Source organism: Salmo salar, chromosome 13 (genome assembly GCF_965601325.2).
Source record: "Salmo salar chromosome 13, fSalSal1, whole genome shotgun sequence".
Classification (NCBI taxonomy): Eukaryota; Metazoa; Chordata; class Actinopteri; order Salmoniformes; family Salmonidae; genus Salmo; species Salmo salar.
The window spans coordinates 54,622,826-54,648,206 of NC_138303.1; the positions used below are offsets into that span (position 1 = coordinate 54,622,826).

At 44.2% G+C, this 25,381-nt stretch overlaps 1 protein-coding gene across 1 annotated transcript in view; it reads right to left on the bottom strand.

The window, feature by feature from the left end:
- LOC106567404 (uncharacterized) overlaps positions 1-25,381 on the bottom strand; it is a 170,929-nt gene that overhangs the window by 58,673 nt on the left and 86,875 nt on the right. The window contains exon 2 of the mRNA XM_014136599.3: positions 4,985-5,286. Coding sequence (XP_013992074.1) covers positions 4,985-5,274 — 290 coding nt within the window. The 5' untranslated portion in view covers positions 5,275-5,286. The remainder of the gene's footprint in view (positions 1-4,984; positions 5,287-25,381) is intronic.

Sequence of the window (25,381 nt, forward strand, 5' to 3'; positions counted from 1 at the left end):
TTCAACATCAACTGTTCAAGGCAAAGGGTGGCTACTTTGAAGAATCTCAGATATAAAATATATTTAGAAAATAGTGAAAATAAATTAGCAGGGTGAGTATTTTATATTTTTGCCAATTGTTTTTATTTTCGATTGGTTATTTGTTTTTGGAGGGGGGGGGGGGGGGGAGGAACTCTTAAGGATCGGCCCCTTTTTTTAAATTTTCGCCTAAAATGTCATACCCAAACAACCGTTTTTTTTGTATTTGTTTTGTACCATCATCTTTGAAATGCAAAAGAAATGTAACGGTTGTCGTCGGGAATGGAGGACCAAAACGCAGCAGGAATGTGGATGCTCATCTTGTTATTTATTTTAAGTCAAGAAATCACCAAAATAACAAACAAAGAACGCACGAACAACAAAACAGTCTTGTCATGCTCACACACGCAAAACAAGAAACAATCTCCCACAACACCAAACCAAACAATTACCCATATATAGGACTCTCAATCAGAGGCAACGAGAAAGCACCTGCCTCCAATTGAGAGTCCAACCCCCATCAACCTAAACATAGAAATACAATAAACCAGAAAGAACATAGAAATACAAAACATAGACCAAAACCCGGAAATAATAAATCAAACACCCTACTACATAAATCACCACCCCGAACCACATAAACAAAATACCCTCTGCCACGTCCTGACCAAACTACAATAACAAATAACCCTTATACTGGTCAGGACGTGACAAGAAAGGCCATAATGTATTATTCCAGGCCAGGTGCAATTTAGATTTTGGCCACTAGATGGAAGAAGTGTATGTGCAGTCTTAGACTGATCCAGTGAATCATTGCATTTCTGTTAAAAATGTATCAAGACTGCCCAAATGTGCCTAATTTGTTTATTAATAACTTTTCATGTTCAAAACTGTGCACTCTCCTCAAACAATAGCATGGTATTTTTCCACTGTAATAGCTACTGTAAATTGGACAGTGCAGTTTGATTAACAAGAATTTAAGCTTTCTGCCAATATCAGATATGTCTATGTTCTGGGAAATGTTCTTGTTACTTACAACCTCATGCTAATCACATTAGCCTACATTAGCTCAACCGTCCCGCAGGGGACCCACCGATCCTGAAGAAGTTTAACTGCATTGTTGGTTAAGGGCTTGTAAGTAAGAATTTCATTGTAAGGTTGTAATTTCACCTGTTGTATTCGGCGCATGCGACTAATAAAACGTGATTTGATTTGATATGTGTCCAAACTTTTGACTGGTACTGTATATTACGATGACATTTTGGAATGTTTTTATTTGTTCTGGCCTTCTGCAAGGTTTTTTTTGTGTGTTCATGCACACAAAAAAATGTCTTGAGGCAAGTCTACGCCCCTTCGTCAGTGATTGGTCAACAGTAGGGCTTCTTCAATTAAGCGTTTTAATGCACATTTTTTTACTTGAGAAACACTGCTCGAAACATCCTAGTTAGATGTAAAATTGCGCAACTAAGATCTCCTCGGCAAAAACATCGAAAGAAATGACAGATTTCTTGAGTTATTTTAGAGTAATTAGGACTATTTTGAGGAAGTGTATACTGGCTATGTCATCTCAAGATGGACAAACTCTACTATTGCCGCTTTTTTCTTGTTTTTCAGGCGAAGGTCTTTTCAAGCTAAGATCAAAGGTACACGAGCACACTCGTTTGGCTAGGCGTCAGTCGAACCGAAACATGCGGAAGCCTTAAGTACCAGTAAATGGGGGAGGCTGGCAGGGTTCAGATACCTTAATGAGCAGGCTCCTTTAATTGCCTGGCTGTTCTAATTGGCTCCCAGGGTGATGCTGCGAGGCTATAACACACGGCAGACTATTAATCCACTGATTTAATACATCCTGGATGGGGAGGGAGGAGGGAGGGAGGGCGAGAGGGGGATGGTAGGGAAGTTGCACTGATGATGGGGGTGCTGTTAGAGGGGGGTGGTATACAACCTGTCACTTTATTCTAATCCCTGACCATAGCCTTGGAGGGTGCCTGTGTGTGTGTCTGTGTGTGTGTGTGTGTGTGTGTGTGTGTGTGTGTGTGTGTGTGTGTGTGTGTGTGTGTGTGTGTGTGTGTGTGTGTGTGTGCGTGCGTGCGTGCGTGCGTGCGTGCGTACGCACGCGACTGTGTGTGTTTAGGTTAGAGGGTGACCCGCTGGCTTTAATCCACTAGCAGATGAAAACAGACTCCTGACACCATTTTAATTGCTTCTAATGCCTGAGCCCTGCGCTCCTCTCCCTCTCTATCGCCCTCTACTTCATCCCTCTCTACATCCATTTATCCCCTCCTCCCCAATCCCTCCCACTCTTTTTCATTTAAAGTGGCCTTGTTTGAATGTGGAGGAATATGGAGGGCTGGGATAAAAACACGTGGCTCTATCGTACTTAACAAACAAACTGGTAGTCAGGGGATTCTACTTTATAATAGCTGTCACTGGGGCTCTCCATTGGACATATGGCCCAATTACCAAACCAGAGGCAATTAGTCCAGAGCCTGGAGAGGACCGCCTGGAGCCCAGAGAGAGTGGGCCCTTCCCTGTCTGACAGATGGCAGTGGTGCCGCTCTCCTATCCTCTGCTGATGACATCCAGGCAGCCAGCTCCCTATCAGCCACATCAATCTGGCCCAGCCAGGCATGGCCTTCCAGCCGCCATTAACTATCAGCCCTAATGAGGCTGAGGCCAGGTTCCAGCATGGCTCCTCACTTGAGAGGGGGGGCTGGGAGGGAGGGTGGTTGGCTGCTTACTGTTGGGTAGGGATGGGGGGGCTGAAAAGGGAGCAAAGAGGGTTCCAGGCAGAGGCACATATGATAATGTTGCTAAGACGCAACCGACCCTACTTATCCTAGACCCCCAGGCAGGAGACATGGATTAGTTCATTGCTCTGGAGGAGGGGGGATGCACTTCAAAACCCTTTATCCTGTACTTCTCATACAATACACCTAAGCGTGACAGCATCTCATGTTACCCAATCTATTCACTGTGACTCCCCTAAAGGACAGTTTGAATGACCCTTCTGGAAAACAGCTGCCAGAGAATATACAATATAGTGTACAAAAGATTAAGAACACCTGCTCTTTCCATGACATAGATTGACCAGGTGAATCCAGGTGAAAGCTATGATCCCTTATTGATGTCACTTGTTAAATCCACTTCAATCAGTGTAGATGAAGGGGAGGAGACACGTTAAAGAAGGATTTTTAATCTTTGAGACAATTGAGACATGGCTTGTGTATGTGTGCCATTCAGAGCGTGAATTGGCAAGACAAAATATTTAAGTGCCTTTGAACAGGGTATGGTAGTAGGTGCCTGGCGCACCGATTTGTGTCAAGAACTGCAAAGCTGCTGGGTTTTTCATGCTCAACAGTTTCCCATGTGTATCAAGAATGGTCCACCACCCAAAGGACATCCAGCCAACTTGAAGCAACTGTGGGAAGCATTGGAGTCAAAATGGGCCAGCATCCCCTGTGAAATGTTTTTGACACCTTGTAGAGTCCATGCCCTGATGAATTGAGACTGTTCTGAGGGCAAAAGGGGGGGGTGCAACTAAGTACTTGGAAGGTGTTCCTAATGTTTTGTACACTCTGCGTGCAGTTACACTGTAGGCATGATGATCCAATTTCTGTTAGAAATACTGTTTGGCAGTACTAGCGAACATGCTTATCCTATCCTGCAATTCAAACATACACCACTGCTGCTAACTGGGAGTAGCATACACTTTGTACTGAGGCAACTTTATTCCAAGGTCTGCATTTTTGCATACTGCTATCCATCCAGTAACATTGCTGTGTCATCCAGCTGCTGTGTCATCCAAAATCTCTATTCATAAATAATAGCCATATCTCTGGGTTTAAGTGTCTACCATAAACATTATGATGCTATAACTTACGTCACAGCAAACCTCTATCAGAAATGACGAGGCTCAATCGTTTTCTAGTTGGTAGAACCCTCTGAGTTCCACCAGGGCTGTGTACAGTGCAGTCGTCTCAGAGGATAACTCTGTTCACACCTCACAGCCAGTCACAAGGTCTCACTACACCTTTTTAAGGACTGTCACAGCTAGACTGGAGAAGTATGTCTGTCCCTGGAACACCTGTTTAGTGTACCCTCCATGAGGCTGGTCTGCTGGCCTGAAGTATCTGCCTTGAAGGCCTGTTTACACACACACACACGCGCACACACACACACACACACACACACACACACACACACACACACACACACACACACACACACACACACACACACACACACACACACACACACACACACACACACACACACACACACACACACACACACACACACACAGCCAGGCTGAATGGATGAGCCACAGCCAGCCAGAGCCTTAGGAGGATTAGAGCAGATGCCAGTCACCACACAAATCCACCATGGTAGTAGTGTAGATAGTGTAGCGCCTGCCTCTTAGCTGTTACTGTATCGCTAAGGCTCTCTCTCATTTAGCTCTGGAGGAGTGATAGCATGCTAATGAGAGTGGCTGTGTCTTCCAATGACTCTCAGAGCTCTCTGGCTCAGACTGACTGGCAGCCATTACTGACTGGAGGCAAGAAGTGCTGTGTTGTCATATTCTTTTAGTGCAGAGATTTTCGATTAGAATGGTAATGTGCATCAAATGCTGCATGATATATCATTATTAAAGGGTAGAACCTGAAGGCTCTGTCTGTTTGGTATTTTTGGTTTCTCTCTCTCCATGCTAGAGCATCTTGATGTCTAATTGTTATCAGGAGTCTAATTCATCGTGTAACCTGTAGTGAGCAGGTCAAAATTGCTTTTTAAGATTCCAACGTGTAGTCCTGTCAATGTAAAAATCTTCATTAACCAAGGCATACACCTATGCTGTGTATCCACCAAACTAGCCCAGCGTGTGTCTACATGAGAGACCCTCCAAACAAGGGTGTATCCCTCCAAATGTAAACCCAGTGTGTATTGTACCCCTCCAAACTTAACTCACCCTTGTTCCTCCATCATCTCCTGCAGCTCCATGCACTTCAGCTCCACCCTCCTCTTCCTTTCATGGTCTAGGATCTCCCTATGGGCCTTCTTCACCAGGACAGGCTCTGGTCTGGGCTCCTCCTCTTCCACCTCAGGCCCCTCCTCTTCTTCTGGCTTGGGCTGCACGGCCAGGGTGGGCACTGACGCTGACCCACCTGACCCCGCATCTGTTCCTGCCAGGTTCACGGCAGCAGGGGGTACACCGTTGACACTGTCCTGGGGGGAAGCTACCCTCGCCCCATCGTACATGGCCACAACGCTCTGTAGAGACAGACAGAGGAGGAGAGACAGAGGAGAGATATATAGAGAGATAGAGATAGTGAGAGAGATGGAGAAAGAGAGATTAGATAGATAGAGAGGGAGGGAGAGCAAGAGAGAGAGAGAGAGAGCGAGAGAGAGACAGGGATTTAGTGGGACCAGTTCAATTGTTTACCTGGCATATACTGTAAGTTTATATTCACACAAATGCATTTATTTTCATTTCCAACTGTATAGGGATGCATTTCCAACTCTGTTACAATAGCTAATGTAGGTATGTTAAGATAAGGGGTGAGGGATGATAAGGGGGAGGTCGGAGATCGCGGCCTATTATAAGCGTAACAGAACCTGGGATGGCAGGCTCCTGAGGTGAGAGAGTGTCACATTTTTTCGAAACTACTCTGTCTCACCTGATGGCAAACAATAGGCTGATCTGGACGGTCCTAACAAGCCCCTCATTATCTGTTTCAGACTTTTGGCTTCTTGAGCCCTCATAACACATACTGTTAAGCCAACCATGCAAATAATATACTGTACTGTATTCCTCATCACAGAAAAGTGAGCTGCTGCTGTGGTAGTTTTGATGGTTATATCTCTGGACAGGATGAAGTATTTGTCCCTTAACTGAGCAACACCACACACTCTCTCACACACAGACACACACAGTCAGGGTTATTTTGGATCGTAGGCACATGTCGACATGCATCACTACCAACAGAACCGGCCGCCGACAGCAGCCGCAGCAGCAGCCTCTGGTCCATGCATGCGTCAACACTAGAGTAGCTGACAGATCTATACTGTAGGACAAACAAGTCTCGTGACACCGATTGTACACACACTGTAGATCAAGGTCACATAAACAAAGTATAGCCTAATAGATGAGTTGGAGAGGAGAGGAGAGGAGAGGAGAGGAGAGGAGAAAGCTGGGGAAATATGACTCCCTTCAGGACATCTCTAGGATCAAGTTTGACTTTTAGATCATAATGAATAAGATTGCATGGACATATCCTAGATCAGCACTCCTGCTCTGAGACGCTTTGTGGATAAAGGCCCTGGCTTAGCCTGCAGTGAGTGAGAGGACATTGAAAATCACTCACACACACTATAACACCAGGACAATGTGGACGTTTGGACATGTGTTGAACACACAACAAAGACTGAATATAAACAAAAATGGATCGCTATGCTGTAGTCAAAAAGCTAGATTCAAATACTGTATTAAAATGATTATCCTGTACATTTGTATACTTTTTAGCCTTTTTAGCCAGTGAAAGTAGCGCTCACAAGCCAAAAGTGGTCCCCAAAAATTGCATACTACATCACAAATGTGCAGATAAGTGCACCACATTATTGCTCTTGCTCTAGCAGAGCTATCTTGCTAGCTGCCTCTCAAATGGCGAGGGGTTGAAGTTAATTGGCTAGAACTCGAATTGCTAGGGGGCTGGCCCACGTAAGTGGAAATGTAGAGAAAATGGTGCAGCACAGCTTCCAAAAACACAGTTGCTTAAAACTAGGTATTTTGTGGTAAATTGAGGTGAGACTAATTCTGCTCATAGATTATGCATGTGAAACTACACATCGACAAATCCAGCCCAAAGCGGGAGACTTAAAAAATTATATTGTAGTCACCAAAGTTCCAGAACATGTCTTTAAGTATCAATGTGACTTGCCAAAGTTCCATTCACAATACAAGTGGATGTATACATTTCCACATCTGAATGCTGTCCTGTTCTGGCTAGGCTCAGGCTGGGGTTGTGATTGAGACGGATAGGTTAGTGATGCAGGCGTGTGATGCCTAAGAGCACACAAATACCAACACACACACGACACACACACATCTTCCCTGCCTACCCCAGCACCGGTCGGTCCTGCAAAACTAATGGCTTCATTTTTCACTGAGGAGTCAGAAAAGCCCAGCCAGGGCACTTCATCACTGTCACAGATAGGAGAGTTAGGGGAGGATGGGTAACAAGATCTCATAGTTTCACTTCGAAATTCTGTGCATTATGGATTAATGTCTATTTTTGACGCATTAATTAAGCGTGGTTACAAGGTTTATTCCGTGAGGTTACAGGGCTAAAACAGAAACAACTCAAAGGGTTAAGTTTAGGTATTAATTACGACTGGTCAAGGTTAGGGCTACGGTTTGGGGGAGGCTTGCTAGAGCATTGTGAACTGCTGTGACGCAGTGGACAGAACAGCACATTTAGGTCTGAGCAGTGCACTTTGCCTCTGAGCATCATGAGTTCGTGCCAGTGCTGGGCAATAAGTTGTTGTTTTTTTGGTGAGCACAGCGGAAGGCATATATCGATGTTCTCAGGACCTTTTCAAACGTACAAAATAGAAGTGAATACACTAGTGATCAGCCTGGGATGGGAGAGTTAGGGGATGAGAATGACATAATACTCCCTCTGAGTCAGTGTAGACCATCATCTCTGAGTGCCCAATCCCTGTCCAAAGCTCTGTTGTTTTAGCCTTCAATGACAATGAGCATAGCAACAGTGAGTAATCTTGGCACCCAGACCCAAATCTCGCATGCTTGCTGGTCAGCTACAGTACCATTGAATGGAAAACTGTCTGTCACGAGAGACTGCAGCAAGTGAAGAGTTTATTTTCAAAAAGCTAAATCTACCAATTTTTTACATTTGTGTTTTTTCACCAGAAATAATTTCTTACGGGTACCTTCACGAGTGAGTAAAATATTAGTGTTCTCAGATGTTGTATTCATAGATTTGAGATGTTTATTAAAATGTGTGGGTTTTTTTGTTGAAAAATGCTATTTATCCATTGTTTAGCTGGAATGGAATACTTTATATTTGAATGTATGTGGTTGGCTCACCTAGCTATCTTAAGAAGAATACTGTAAGTTGCTTTGGATAAGAGCATCTGCTAAATGTCTTAAATGTCAAATGTAAATGTTTTACATACAGATCTCATATTACTGTATTGATACATTTAAAAAAAAAATACATTTGATTAAATATTGATGTCACATATGTATAATTTGTAGTTATTTGTTACATTTGACTGTGTAAAATCTAGGAGTACTCCTTATTTGGGGTGGCAGGTAGCCTAGTGGTTAGAGCTTTGGACTAATAACTGAAAGGTTGCAAGATCGAATCTTCGAGCCGACAAGGTAAAAACTCTGTCATTCTGCCCCTGAACAAGGCCGTTAACCCACTGTTCCTAGGCTGTCATTGAAAATAAGAATTTGTTCTTAACTGCCTATTTAAATTAAGATAGGAGAAAAAAAATTCTCTGAGTGAGACGATATAGCGTTTCACCAAAAAAACTTAATTTTTTTGAGAGATTAAAAAAAAAATACAGCCATTGAACAGCCCCTTGCCGTGAAAATAAAAATTTTAGCGTTTTGGAAAGAAGCTCTTCAAGTGTAAAGAAAGTTCTATGTATAACCTCCAATGGAGTTTTTTGGTGTGTCACTGACTGGGTAAAACAGCATTACTGTATATAGTGATGTGTTTCGTTCGTTGTTGAGAGGCAACAGTGAGTCTTGATTCTGTCTTTGATTCTGCTGGGTAAAGTAGCATTATAGTGATGATGTTTGATTTTGGGGAGCTGTGCGTTGGTAAACAAGCTGTGTTGTGAATTCACAGTGACATGACTCTGTTAACTGTGTGTGTGAGTGTGTGTGTGTGTGTGTGTGTGTGTGTGTGTGTGTGTGTGTGTGTGTGTGTGTGTGTGTGTGTGTGTGTGTGTGTGTGTGTGTGTGTGTGTGTGTGTGTGTGTGACTGATAGAACAGAACAGGTGGCAGGACAGCAGGAAAAATCATCACTGAATCTATTTTACAGTAAAGCACCACTTGATATTCTGTGACAGTCCTCGCTCATCCACACAGACAGACAGACAGACACGCACACGCACACGCACACACAAACACACAAACTCACTTGCAATGAAGAAGATTCCAAGGAGGACATGAACTCTTGTCTGTTTGTTTGGTAAAACTGTCCTGTAATTGCTGTATGGTGAGGGGGATTGGAACAGGACAAGCAGGCTGGCGTTGAAGACAGATATGAGAATACAGATGTGGGATCTTCATTTGATCACTCTGTTGTTGCGGTCAATGTCCTGTACAGCAGGAAATGCAAACTTGTAGTGTATTCGAGATTTAAAAAGGCTTCTAAAGTTTGCAATTTCCACTTTAAATTTCAGACATGATTTGCCCTAACTAAAAATGTATCAACCCCAACAAAAATGTCCATTAATTATAATTCCCACAATTATTCACATTTCCTGTTGTTGCATGAATCCAGCTGTGAGAAACTGGCTAAATTAAGATCCTACACCGGTAAATAAATTGTGACTGTGTTGAGTGACCATAACTGTTTTTATATTAGGTAGACAACACAACAACAAGACAATCTTCCTATGTTGTCCTGTCTTCACTAAATAACAGCATCCTTCCTTGTTTTACAATCAGTCTAGTGCGTCTGCTGTTGCCAGTAGCCTGGGGCAGACCAGGCCTGGGTCTGTCTCTGACATCAGCCTGCAATGTAGAGGAGACAGAGCTAGATGCTGGATGCTGGATGCCATTACCCATGCTATTCACGTGCACCATGGCCCAAATGTCTGAGTTGCTGGGTTGCCACAGGTGACACACACACACGCACGCACGCTCACACAGACACGAACAGAGCACCTCATCTCATTGAAGCATCATGGGGGGGCCACACACACTCCAACGCTGACACTATAATGTCTCCTCCCTGCAAATCATATCAAATCGAATACAACAGGTGTAGAACTTACCGTGAAATGCTTAATTACAAGCCCTTAGCCAACAACACAGTTCAAGAAATAGAGTTAAGAAAATATTTACTAAATAAACTAAAGTAAACATTTATTTTTTTATTTTTTGAAGTAACAAAAGAAAATTACATAACAATAACGAGGCTATATACAGGGGGTACCGGTACCGAGTCAATGTGCGGGGGTACAGGTTAGTGGAGGTCATTTGTAAAGTGACTATGCATAGATAATAAACAACGAGTAGCAGCAGTGTAAAAACAAAGGCGGGTCAATGTAAATAGTCCGGGTGGCCATTTGATTAACTGTTCAGCAGTTTTATGGCTTGGGGGTAGAAGCTGTTAAGGAGTCTTTTGGTCCTAGACTTGGTGCTCCGGTTCCGCTTGCCGTGCGGTAGCAGAGAGAACAGTTTATGACTTGGGTGACTGCAACTCTGTACCGTAGTCTGTCCGGACAACAACAGACTGGAACTACATTAAAATGAACATGTCACAGAAAAAACTGTGTGAAAACAACAGATGATCCAATCCCACAGAAATGCCCCAACAGATCCCAGGTGTTGGGTCTAAAATAATGATGGTGATGGGAACATAACAGCTCACCACATGAACACATCATGTAAATCCAGTTAGTTATGTCTGGTGGTCCTTGGTCATTTCCTGTTGTTCCCACGAGAGGCCATGGAAAATCTGTTTCCTTTCTCTCAAGTTAACAACTAAATTGTTTAATTTGTTTAATGAAACAGTCACAGCAGAAAGAGGCTTGTCAGGGGGCTGATAAGGTGGCAGAACAGAACTGTGTGTGAGTCCTGTTCCTCTGGGAGTTTATCTGAGATCTATTACTGGTGGGGAGACATTTTTCTCCATTGTTTCAAGGGTGAAGAAGGTTGCTTGCAAGACTGAAGTATATCGGTCACACGTACTAAGCCATTTAGCAGACGCTTTTATCAAAAGCGACGTACAGTCATGCGTGTATTCATTTTTGTTACCGGGGGTCCCAGGAATCGAACCCACTATCCTGGTATTACAAGCACCAACGCCATACTCTACCAACTGAGGTACAGAGGACCAGATGCTTATATCCACATGTTCTTACTATCAGTGTGATATAAATTAGCGTCTAGGAGCAACAATGGCTCAGCCGCGAAGTGGTAGGCCACACAAGCTCACAGAACGGGACTGCTGAAGTGCGTAGCGTGTAGAAATTGTCTGTCTTCGGTTGCAACACTCACTACCGAGATCCAAACTGCCTCTGGAAGCAACGTCAGCACAAGAACTGTTCATCTGGAGCTTCATGAAATGGGTTTCCATGGCCGAGCAGCCGCAAACAAGCCTAAGATCACCATACACAATGCCAAGCATCGGCTAGAGTGGTGTGAAGCTCGCTGCCATTGGACTCTGGAGCACTGGAAGTGCATTCTCTGGAGTGATGAATCACGCTTCACCATATAGCAGTCTGACGGACGAATCTGGGTTTGACGGATGCCCGGAGAACGCTGCCTGCCCGAATGCATAGTGCCAACTGAAAAGTTTGGTGGAAGAGGAATAATGGTCTGGGGCTGTTTTTCATTTTTCGGGCTAGGCCCCTTTGTTCCACTGAAGGGAAATGTTAATGCTACATGTCACGTTGGTATGAAGGATCGGGAGACAGGCGCAGGAATGCGTAACAGGGTTTTTTATTATACCCAAATTACAGGCACTGGGACGAAGACCAAACAAACACACATACAAAACATAGGGTTGAAACCCAAACAAAATAGCAAGGAGTACCTCGAATAAATAACACAAGTGCACAATGATACCACACGGGATGAGACCCGTAATCATCTGCGCAATACAAGTGGCACGAAAGCCAAAACAACACAGCACAGGTACTCACACTGACATTGTAACAATAATGAACAAGACCACGGTGATCAAAGGGCACACTTATACAATTACGAATCAAGGAAATGGGGACCAGGTGTGCGTAATGACAGTTCCGGAGGGATCAGTGACACTACAGCATACAATGACATTCTAGACGATTCTGTGCTTCCAACAGTTTGGGGAAGGCCCTTTCCTGTTTCAGTATAACAATGCTCCCGTGCACAAAGAGAGGTCCATACAGAAATGGTTTGTCAAGATTGGTGTGGAAGAACTTGACTGGCCTGCACACAGCCCTGACCTCAACCCCATCGAACACCTTTGGGATGAATTGGAACGCAGCCTGCGAGCCAGGCCTAATCACCCAACATCAGTGCCGACCTCACTAATGCTCTTGTGGCTGACTGGAAGCAAGTCCCCGCTGTAATGTTCCAACATCTAGTGGAAAGCCTTCCCAGAAGAGTGGAGGCTGTTATATTTTGGAATGAGATGTTCGACGAGCAGGTGTCCACATATTTTGGTCATGTAGAGTAGGTGTTCCTCTTGTCCAGATGTGTTATGGCCATGTGAATAGCGATGGAAATGGCATCTTTCGTGGATCTGTTGGAGCGGTAGGCAAACTTGAGTGGGTCCAGTGTGCCTGGCATGCTGGCCTTGATGTGGGCCATGACCAGCCTCTCAAAGCACTTCATGATGACCTGGTGAATGCGACGGGAATGTCATTTGGGCATGTCACCTTGTTTTTCTTGGGCACTGGGACGATGATGGTCTCATTGAAGCAAGTGTGGACTACAGCCGGGGACAGGGACAGGTTGAAGATATCCGAGAAGACGCCCACCAGCTGGTCAGCACACACTCTGGGCCGGTGCCATTAGGAGTTTCCACTCTTTTGAGAGTTTTCCTCAAGTCAGCCTCGGAGAGCGAAAGCACCTGGTCGCCCAGAGCAGCGAGAGTCTTCCTGGATGGTTCGGTATTGGCAAGCCTAGAATGTGTTAAGCTCATCTGGGAGGGAGGCTTCGGTGGGCACCACACAGCTGGATTTGCCTTTGTAGTCTGTGATAGTCTGTGGTCCTTGTCACATGCGTCCTAAATCTGAGTTGTCCAACATCAATTCAAGTTTAAGTCTGTATTGTCTTTTTGCAACCCTAATGCATTTGCAGAGCTCATACCTGCTTGCCTTGTATGCGTCGCACGCCACCGAGTCATCGGGGTTCGTTATGCTGGCATTGAATGCTGCAGTACGGGCACTCAGCATGGTACGGATATCTCTGTTCATCCAGGGTTTTTGGTTGAGGTATGTCCGGATTGTCATTGTGGGTACAACATCATCAACACATTTCCTAATGATGCCTGTGACCGACGATGTACATTCCTCAATGTTGGTGAATGATTCCTGGGTGGGTACATTTCTTAACATATTCCAGTCAGTATTCTCAAAACAGTCCTGAAGCATTGATTCTCTGTGTTGGTGGCTCCCTCTTGAGTTGCTGCTTGTTGGTGGGGAGTAGGAACAGACAGCCTCCACTGATGTGTGTGTGCATGCATGTGTGTGTGCAGCATAAAGACACACACAATGACTGGATCTGCACCTCGATCTGAGATTATTACAGGCTGAAGTAACAGGGGGCCTGACCTTGGCACAGACATAGACACTCCAAATACCAGGAGATAGAGCAAGAAAATCTGAAAACCTGCTTCCTGGGTGGGTAGTTATCTATTGGATGAGTTTTTCTGGAAGGGTGGATCTTTTTGGTTGTGTGTGTGTGTGCGTGTGCGTGTGTGTGTGTGCGTGCGTGCGCATGTGTGTGACTGATAGAACAGAACAGGTGGCAGGACAGCAGGAGAAGTCATCACTGAATCTATTTGTGACTGATCGCCTTGATGCCTTGATTTGGTCTTATGTAGCAAGATTTGAAATTGTGTTTTTTACATTGGATAAAGGAAGAGACACAGCGTTACAAAATGGTATATCATACACTGCATTTGAGGAACAATGGGAAAGTAATTCTGCTTTGAAAGTTGATAAACCTGTAACCTCACTTTTGAGAAAATGGCCTTTGAACATTTTGGTACCTACTGGAGAGCTCTTCTTTGCCTACACCCATTCAGCATTGTTCACACCCTCTTATGATTTAGCCCCACCCATCTCTTTAAGGGTTGATCCGAGCGTTCTGTCCTTTCAACAGCAGTCAAACACCCAAGCTAACTGGCTAATGTTGGCCGGCTACTTCCAGACACAAATAAGAAAACAGCTCACTGACCATTATACTCGCCCCAGCAGAGCTGGTTAGTGTAACGGCCGTCGTCAGAATTAGACCAAGGTGTTCATCATTAGAATTTTAATTAAAAAAACAAGAGAACACTACAAAAATGAACAAAAACGACAGCAAACAGTCCTGTTAGGAAAATACTCAAAACAGAAACAATTACCCACAAAACCCAAAGGAAAAACATGCTCCTTATGTGTGACTCCCAATCAGCAACAACGAACTTCAGCTGTGCCTGATTGGGAGCCACACACGGCCCAAAACAAAGAAATACAAAAACATAGAAAAAGGAACATAGAACGCCCACCCAATGTAACACCCTGGCCTATCCAAAATAAAGAACAAAAACCCCTCTCTATGGCCAGGGCGTTACAGTTAGGCTGTTTTTATGTTATCCAGAGCGTTGGTGACTGCAACTGTGCTGCTGGAAATTTTTGGGCCAACATTTACTGACACCAGCCATTCTCAACGGGTGTTGATAATTTGTAAATTCGTCAGTTATTCTGCACTCTGGTACACTCAAACGAAAGTGCTCTGAAATCGGAGAAGATAGCCAGAGCGAATTTACCAGCTACGTCTATCCCAACTCATGACATTACTACCCTGCATGAATCTGCAGGTAGCTAACCAACCAGGTTCAAGGTTAGCTAGCTAACATTAGACTATAACTAGCAAAGCAAATGGCTCTGAGATACGAATAATAAGATCATACACGTAATGTTAGCTAGCGAGCCAGCCAGCTAACGTTAGCTGGCTAACAGTACACTTTAACTTGAAATGAAAAAAAAATTCTGTCAAAATTAGAAACGTGCAATATCTGAAAACCTAGCTAGCCAGACTATCTTACCCGTATACATCATGAATGGGCACTTCTCACTGTCACGGATGCCATGGTTGCACTTAGTTTTAAGATGTAATCCGGAGACAGGTGTTTTCTCCATCTCCTTAGCTATCATACTCTAATTCCACTGGTTTCAACACTGTCCTCCAGAAAGTGGAGAGCAACACTTCTACTACGCAAACTATTTTTTTTAAAAGCTGCGTTAGACAGGATTACCTACACATACTGACCAGCTCAAATAAACAGAAGTGGGCTATATGGCAGACCAATCCGAACTCATGTCCAGCCCACTCATTATCTCAGCTAATCATGGCTAGCGGTAAGGTTGCTGACTTTTTCTGTGGCTAATCCAACTAGGCTTGTAATTTAACAATTTTATTCGCATTTACAGATGGTATACAAGTTTGTTATTAAGGCACATGAAAGTTCACATGTTCCATAAGGCATTTCTGCCAAAAAACACATTTAGATTTTTTTTTTAAAGTTTATGTTCAAATGGCTCTCCTGTAAGTAGTGACCCGCGACATACGCCTAGTTTCCTGAAATGAGTCACATTTTACACTAAATCACCACTTGATATTCCGTGACACTCCTCTCTCATCCACACACACGCAGACAGGCAGATAAACTGAACAATCGATTTTCACTTTGGTTTTCCACGTGTGAAAGTGCAAATTCGATTTTGCAATTGCACATGTGAGAGTTAGATTTTCATGTAAATGTTTTACACATGTGAAAGTGCAATTGTATTTTGGAATGCTTCATGACTGGTAGGTTTTGGTAGGAAACTACAATTCACAATGAGGTGAAAAACATGTTATTCTCCTCACTTGTGAAAAGGTGGTAACGTGAACTCTAAATGTAATATATGTGAACATATGGTTTCCCATGTGAACAACTGACGTCACCTGTCTCTTTTGTTTTCACACGTGAAAACAGCTATCTTACATGTGTTTTTTTGTAAGGGAAGTAATAAAATGTTATGAAAAGTGGGTAAGTGGTACGCTGTTCAACTAAAATAGTATAAAAATCTTTAATCAATGACAATAATGTTGTCCAGTAGCACTCACTTCTGTCATGATCAAGTGCTTTAAAAGGCTAGGACCATATCACCTCCATCTTATCCAAAACACTAGACACACTACAATTCGCATATCGCTCCAACAGATCCACGGACAACGCAATCGCCATTGCATTGCACACTACCCTATCCCACCTGGATAAGAGAAATACCTATGTAAGAACGCTGGTCATTAACTGCAGCTCAACCTTCAACACCATAGTGCCTCCAATCTCATCACTAAGCTCATGGCCCTGGGTCTGAACACCTCCCTGTGCAACTCGGTCCTGGACTTCCTGACTGGCCGACCCCAAGTGGTGAAGGTAGAAAACAACACCTCCTCCACACTGATCCTCAACAAGGGGGCCCTACAGGGATGCGTGCTTAGTCCCCTCCTGTACTCCCTGTTCACCCATGACTGCATGGCCACGCACGTCTTCAACTAAATCATCAAGCTTGCTGACGACACAACAGTGGTAGGCCTGATTACCAACAACAATAAGACAGCAGGGCTCTCCAACCCTGTTCCTGGAGAGCTACTGTCCTGTAGGTTTTCGCTCAAAACCTAATCTTGCACCACTGATTCAAACAATTAGCGGGTTGATAAGCTGAATCAGGTTAGTTACAACTAGGGTTGGAGCGAACACCTACAGGAGGGTGGCTCTCCAGGAACAGGGTTAGAGAGTCCTGTACTACATGGAGGATGTGAGAGCCCTGGTGGAGTGGAGCCAGGAAGACAGCAGAGAAGGTACACTCCCATCCACATCAACAAGGCCACAGTGGAGAGGGTCAAAGGTTCCTCAGCGTGCACATCACTGACAATCTGAAATGGTCCCTTCACACAGACAGCGTGGTGAAGAAGTTGCAACAGTGACTCTTCAACCTTAGTAGGCTGCAGAAATGTGGCTTGGACCCTAAGATCCTCACAAACTTCTACAGGTGCACCATTGAGAGCATCCTGTTAGGCTGTATCAGCACCTGGTATGGCAACTGCACATTCTGCAATCGCAGGGCTCTACAGCGGGTGGTGGGGTCAGCCCAACGCATCAACAAGGGCACACTGCCTGCTCTCCAGGACATCTACAGCACCTGGTGTCACAGAAAGGCCAATTAAATCATCAAGGATCTCAACCACAGCCTGTTTACCCCACTACCATCTGGAATGCAGAGTACAGGTACATCAAAGCTGGGACAGAGAGACAGCTTCTATCCCAATGCCATCAGTCTCCAGTAACCACTAGTGAACCTTAGTTACTGTTCTACCCTGATACCACCTGGTACTCTACCCTGCACGTTAGAGACTGCTGCCCTATGTGCATAATCATTGAACACGGGTCCCTTTAATCATGTTTACATACGGCTTCACCCACTTTATGTATATACTGTAGTCAAGTCATGGCTCATCCTATATAACTTATTTTGTTATATTTCTGGATTATGTGTGCATCTTTTCTTTATTGCTAGGTATTACTGTACAATTGGAGCTAGAAACACAAGCATTTTTTTCTGCACCTGCGTACATGTAACAGTGTAGGTTCCGTCCCTCTTTTCACCCCAACCTGGGCTCGAACCAGGGACCCTTGCACACATCAACAACTGACACCCACGAAGCATCGTTACCCATTGCACCACAGAAGCCGCAGCCCTTGCAACGCAAGGGGAACAACCACTTCAGGTCTCAGAGCAAGTGACGGCACTGATTGAAACGCTATTAGCGCGCACCACCGCTAACTAACTAACCATTTCACATCGGTTACACTCAACCCCCTTTTGACCTCCTCCTTTTCCGCAGCAACCAATGATAAAGGTCAACAGCATCAATGTAACAGTGTAGGTTCCATCCCTCTCTTCGCCCCAACCTGGGCTCGAACCAGGGACCCTTGCACACATCAACAACTGACACCCACGAAGCATCGTTACCCATTGCACCACAGAAGCCGCGGCCCTTGCAACGCAAGGGGAAGAACCACTTCAGGTCTCAGCGCGAGTGACGTCACTGATTGACACGCTATTAGCACGCACCACCGCTAACTAACTAGCCATTTCACATCGGTTACATACACAACCAATAAACTTTGATTATATTTTAAACGATCACCTATACTGAATTTGCACTATGACCCTAACTGGGATTTGAATTCACAACCTCTGTATTTGGAGTATGCTGATCTTTTTGCTGCGCCACAAAGTCTGGAGCATTCTCAGAAGTTCCCTGCACATTCATTATCCTTCCCTGTGGTTCAGTTGGTAGAGCATGGTGTTTGCAATGCCAGGGTTGTGGGTTCGATTCCCATGGGGGGCCAGTACAACAACAAAAAAAATGCATGAAATGTATGTATTCACTACTGTAAGTCACTCTGGATAAGAGTGTCTGCTAAATGACAAAATAAATTAATAATTAAAAATAAATAATCAGTGATGACCTGTCATCCAGGGCAGGTGTTTTGAGCCCCACATTTTTAGGTTTAAAAAATTTATAAAATAATCATATATTTTTTTGGGGGGGGCTTGCCTTGTTTTGATTGTTATTTGGCATTAATACATGTCACATATCAGTTTGCAAACAATGTACCAAAAAACATGTCATTGAGTTAATAAAGCCGCATACAAACATGGTCTCTTTTACGCTTTCCTGAGTAAGGCAGCTCAAAAATGCAGGTGTTTCAGCCTAGCTCAGTGCTTTCTGTGGTGGTGGGGCAGCCAGCGGAAAATACAGAGCATTGCACCTGATTGGCTCAGTCTTCTGTCATGATTGGCTCAGTTTTCTGTCACTCATAGCACAGTACGTCATCCCCAATTCTAAGGTCAGAGCTCAAAAAAATGCCATAGAGTTATATTAGAAGTGCCCATCCAAGAAGACTCAAGGTCATTGGCCACAGATATAATGACATCAAATCACGTTATAGCTTTGATTGGACTGATCATGTCAACATCATACTTTCAAAATCTTAGCTAGCAAGCTAGCAGTCGTCACCATGAATCAAGTCAACAATCAAATCATTTTCAATCCTTGCCATATGAAGAGAAATTAGAGATAAAATGTCTCGGTGCTCATCGGTCATTGGACATAAACATTACACAAGTTGGAAATTGCAAATTAAACAAAGTTTGGGAAGGAATAAGTGGCTAACTGTGAGTTCAAGACAACTGGGAACTCGGGAAGAATTAGCTACAACTGGGAAAATACATTTTGAATGGTCATTCAACTTTGCCCACAAAGGACCGCCGCGCCACTTTCCTGTTCAAGCACATCACAACGTGAGTCCAAAAATGTCTTATGCTGCTTCATAAATTATATAGGATGCCAGAGAGATATGTATACTGTAGCTAAAGTAATACTAAGTGTATGTTGTGTAGTAAGCTGTTAGTAGCTCATGTGCCACACCCTAATAATTTGGTCTATTTCCACCAACACGGTATTGTAAACACATCGTTCGTGGCCGATGTGTGCTTGTTTGCCTATAATCTGTTTTAGAGAAATGTAATCACCGAATATTGTAAGAGCTTTCATTGTCTGTTTATATGTAAGAACGGCCCATGTTCTGAATTCTGTCGCTGTACATTTCAAAAGTGCTGAACAAATAGTTATATTGACTACGTCCGTCGTCTCGCGCTCATTAATGTCCTAATCGAAATTACGGATTGCCTCTTATCCGCTTGTCGTCCCCTTATGCCATAGTTTGTACATCTCAATTGTCATTAGAAACCACATTTGTTTAAGCAAATCAGCCATATCAGCTATGTTTTATAAAGGCAATAAATGAGGCTGAATGAACTGTAGCATTGGTAAGGTGTTGGTACTGCTGTTGGGACTCTGCTGTTGGGACAGCTTTATGTAGGCCCTAACAGTTTGTGGGCAAAATTTCTCACTGTTATAGTGCAATAAATGTATTGTTTAGTGTGGTGTTGTTGCTTTGCTGGCCTGCATCATCATTTTTTTTTTTGCCCCACCAAGATTTACATGCTAAAATCGCCACTGTCTATAACACATTTTTGCACTTAGCAAAAGAGTGCCATCTGTAGTGATTTGATTTGATTTACATATTTAATCAATTTGAGGGTTTTCTGTATAGTTGTCTAATGTTGGTGGGGCATATTATTCTGGTTTAATGTTACTCCTGAATCACTATGATTAACATAATAGGTTTTTCTTGTGTGTATTTTGAACAAAGCTGAGATTTAATCTGAAGTCCAAAATGTAGGGATACAGGTGAATTCAGTCATTGACACAGACATGGTGGTGTAGCAGGAAGATCAGAATGCCGTGAACTAAAATGGTGTGAGTTAAATCCCCAGTGAGAACATGTTGGTAAACATACACAATGTCATCATGTATGTCAGTGTGTCAAATATGTAAATTGAAAACACTGCGGCTATTTCGTGACACCCTAATACCCTGACTACACCACTCGCGTCGCGTGCGCGAGCGTTGCAAAATAAATTTAGTAATATATGTTATTCAATTATTGCACCCACACTGCTTGTGCGCCCCAACGAGCGTCTGCGTTGCCAAGGGCTAAAATAGAAGTCATTCCTATTTCTGACGCAGATCGCGCTGCAAGTCCTGCCTCTCCCATCTCCTCATTGGTTTATAGAAGCAGGTACCCACGTGCCATCTCCTCATTGGTTATACCCACGTGGGTGATTGAAAGACAAACTTTCTTGCCATTTGTCGTGGTAATACTATGAAGGTGTAGATGCCAATCACCATATAAGTTCCAAGATGAAAAAACCTGGAAGGAGGAGATGACTAGAAACGATTCGGTTGACCGTTTTATGTTTGGATTAATTGTCGGAGTAGAGGATCTTGTGCATTTCAGGTAAAATAACAACTCAATGTTTATATCCCAGGACAAATTAACTAGCAACAGCAAGCTACCTCAATAGGACAAATTAGCTAGCAAGTGCAAACTAACTAGCTAAATTGCCATACAGCTTTTGGACCTGTCCCCAAATTAATGTCATTGGTTCAGAGTTTGTTTTGATATTTTAACCTGCATGTCGTGATCGCATTTGGTGTAGGGGGACAAAATAAATGTATGCACGATAGCGCACGATGGCGCACGCGCGCAGCCGGTTTGGGTTCCGTGTAACGAGTTATTTTTGTTTACAGGGCATCACCTGTGAAATCGCATGTGAAAAATATTTACATGTGAACATTTTAATCCACATGTGAAAGGTTATGTAATCACGTGAAAATTCACATGTGAAACTTCATGTGAAATATCATCACATTTGAAGTGTTCCAAAACCACATGATTTCACGTGCAAAATGTGAACATTTCCCGTGAAATTATATTATTCTCCACATGACAAATCATGTGTTTTTTCCATAAGGGTTTGTCTCTCTCTCTCTCTCTCTCTCTCTCACCCCCCTCTCTGTTTCTCCTCTCATCACCCTCCGCCTCTCTCTCCTTCACAATATCCTCCATACTAATCTGACCCTTGGCTGGAGGCTGCTGTTTTTGTTTATTACAGTGCGGTACCCAAAATATGTATTTGTCATCCTCAAAGTTGGAACTCTTCATTCCAGGCACGTGTCGCTTTCTGTATGGTGCCAGACCTGTGCCAACCTTTTGTTTTAATCAGACTCCGAGCGTCCGAGGGTGTATAGTGCATACCAATTGCAGAGCTCTTGAGAATATTCATGTGAATACAAAAGAAGGTAGGAATAGACCTACACAGTACAAAGCATAATTTGAAGTGTCTGATTAAGGGTTCAAAAATTGAGGAAATCATCTTCACACAGTAATTGCATATTTCCTCATGTTCAGCATAACTCCCTGACTATGGGGGATACAATGACTTGCTGACTGATGACCTGAATTGAATTAGACCCACTAATTATGGTTACATAAATGACATTATAAACTGGGTGGTTTGAGCCCTGAATGCTGATTGGCTGACAGCCATGGTATATTAGACCCCGACGGGGTAAGAAGAAACGACTACCAGAGGCAGAGGGGACCGTTCACACGGTCTTTCATTATTGAGCCCTGCCCATGTCTCCTTGCTTAATAAAGGGTTATATTTTGTGACTACAACTCAGTGCAACGATTTCGATGTTAAGGTAGACATGTTTAAGTTTTTTTTAGAAACATCCATTTAAGGGAATACTTTAGCTCCCCTAATCATGATATTTCAACTGATCATGTAGGCTGCTCACTTGCACATACACCGACTCCTTTTCGAAGTAAGAGTTATATTGTACCTCCAGCCAATCGCAATCACTCTTTTGAGACATATTGCAGACTCGTTGAAAAATATGTTGGTAATCTCCTTAAGAACATTTACATTACATTTACATTACATTTAAGTCATTTAGCAGACGCTCTTATCCAGAGCGACTTACAAATTGGTGCATTCACCTTATGATATCCAGTGGAACAACCACTTTACAATAGTGCATCTAAATCTTTTAAGGGGGGGGGGGGGGGGGTAGAAGGATTACTTTATCCTATCCTAGGTATTCCTTAAAGAGGTGGGGTTTCAGGTGTCTCAGGAAGGTGGTGATTGACTCCGCTGTCCTGGCGTCGTGAGGGAGCTTGTTCCACCATTGGGGTGCCAGAGCAGCGAACAGTTTTGACTGGGCTGAGCGGGAACTGTGCTTCCTCAGAGGTAGGGGGGCCAGCAGGCCAGAGGTGGATGAACGCAGTGCCCTTGTTTGGGTGTAGGGCCTGATCAGAGCCTGAAGGTATGGAGGTGCCGTTCCCTTCACAGCTCCGTAGGCAAGCACCATGGTCTTGTAGCGGATGCGAGCTTCAACTGGAAGCCAGTGGAGAGAGCGGAGGAGCGGGGTGACGTGAGAGAACTTGGGAAGGTTGAACACCAGACGGGCTGCGGCGTTCTGGATGAGTTGTAGGGGTTTAATGGCACAGGCAGGGAGCCCAGCCAACAGCGAGTTGCAGTAATCCAGACGGGAGATGACAAGTGCCTGGATTAGGACCTGCGCCGCTTCCTGTGTGAGGCAGGGTCGTACTCTGCGAATGTTGTAGAGCATGAACCTACAGGATCGGGTCACCGCCTTGATGTTAGTGGAGAACGACAGGGTGTTGTCCAGGATCACGCCAAGGTTCTTAGCACTCTGGGAGGAGGACACAAGGGAGTTGTCAACCGTGATGGCGAGATCATGGAACGGGCAGTCCTTCCCCGGGAGGAAGAGCAGCTCCGTCTTGCCGAGGTTTAGCTTGAGCTGGTGATCCGTCATCCACACTGATATGTCTGACAGACATGCAGAGATGCGATTCGCCGCCTGGTTATCAGAAGGGGGAAAGGAGAAGATTAATTGTGTGTCGTCTGCATAGCAATGATAGGAGAGACCATGTGAGGATATGACAGAGCCAAGTGACTTGGTGTATAGCGAGAATAGGAGAGGGCCTAGAACAGAGCCCTGGGGGACACCAGTGGTGAGAGCGCATGGTGCGGAGACAGATTCTCGCCACGCCACCTGGTAGGAGCGACCTGTCAGGTAGGACGCAATCCAAGCGTGGGCCGCGCCGGAGATGCCCAACTCGGAGAGGGAACAAACAGGAGTACATTTAAACAAAAAAAAGAAACGTCACAGATCTTCATTGTAAAGGGTTTTAACACTGTTTCCCATGCTTGTTCAATGAACCATAAACAATTAATGAACAAGCCCCTGTGGAACGGTCGTTAAGACACTAACAGCTTACAGACGGTAGACAATTAAGGTCACAGTTATGAAAACTTAGGACACTAAAGAGGCCTTTCTACTGACTCTGAAAAACACCAAAAGAAAGATGCCCAGGGTCCCTGCTCATCTGTGTGAACGTGCCTCATCTGTGTGAACTTAAATACCCATCTAAGACAGTAAATATAGTGTTCTGAAATTGGGAAGTGGGGTCACTTCAGAGTTTCTTGTAAAAGGTGTAGTCAAGCAGTTGTCTATGACACTCATTTACATAGACTGTCCTATCCATGATAGGACAGCATGCTGCAAGGAGGCATGAGGACTGCAGATGTGGCCAGGGAAATAAATTGCAATATCCTTACTGTGAGACGCATAAGACAGCTCTACAGGGAGACAGGACAGACAGCTGATCGTCCTTGCAGTGGCAGACCACGTGTAACAACACCTGCTCAGGATCGATACATCCGAACATCACACCTGCGGGACAGGTACAGGATGGCAACAACAACTGCCCGAGTTAAACCAGGAATGCACAATCCCTCCATCAGTGCTCAGACTGTCCGCAATAGGTTGAGAGAGGCTGGACTGAGGGCTTGTAGGCCTTTTGTAAGGCAGGTCCACAACAGACATCACCGGCAACCTTGTGCCTATGGGCACAAACCCACTGCCGCTGGACCAGACAGGACTGGCAAAAAGTGCTCTTCACCGATGAGTCGCGGTTTTGTATCATCATGGGTGATGGTCGGATTTGCGTTTATCGTCGAAGGAATGAGCGTTACACCGAGGCCTGTACTCTGGAATGGGATCGATTTGGAGGTGGAGGGTCCGTCATGGTCTGGAGCGGTGTTTCACAATGCCATCAGCCATACTGCTCGTTCTGTGCGTGATTTCCTGCAAGACAGGAATGTCAGTGTTCTGCCATGGCCAGCAAAGGGCCCGGATCTCAATCCCATTGAGCACGTCTGGGACCTGTTGGATCGGAGGGTGAGGGCTAGGGCCATTCCCCGCAGAAATATCCAGGAACTTGCAGGTGCCTTGGTGGAAGAGTGGGGTAACATCTCACAGCAAGAACTGGCAAATCTGGTGCAGTTCATGGGGAGGAGATGCACTGCAGTACTTAATGCAGCTGGTGGCCACACCGGATACTGACTGTTACTTTTGATTTTGACCCCACCTTTGTTCAGGGACACATTATTCCACTTATGTTAGTCACATCTGTGGAACTTGTTCAGTTTATGTCTCAGTTGTTGAATCTTGTTATGTTCATACAAATATTTACACATGGTAAGTTTGCTGAAAATAAACGCAGTTGACAGTGAGAGGACATTTCTTTTTTTGCTGAGTTTATTTCCATAATTTCCATAAGGATGAAAAATAAGCTTTGCTTGATTTACAATCCGATACGTCAGTCCTTAACCGCCCTGTTGTTAAGGGTGGGACGGATGTACTCATGGATAGGACAGTCTATGTAAATGAGTGTCATAGACAACTGCTTGACAACACCTTTTACAAGAAACTCTGAAGTGACCCCACTTCCCAATTTCAGAACACTATATTTACTGTCTTATATGGGTATTTAAGTTCTGGTCAAATCACCAAAAAAGAACATTACTTTTTGGCTATTCAACACCCTTTTTAATTTTGCT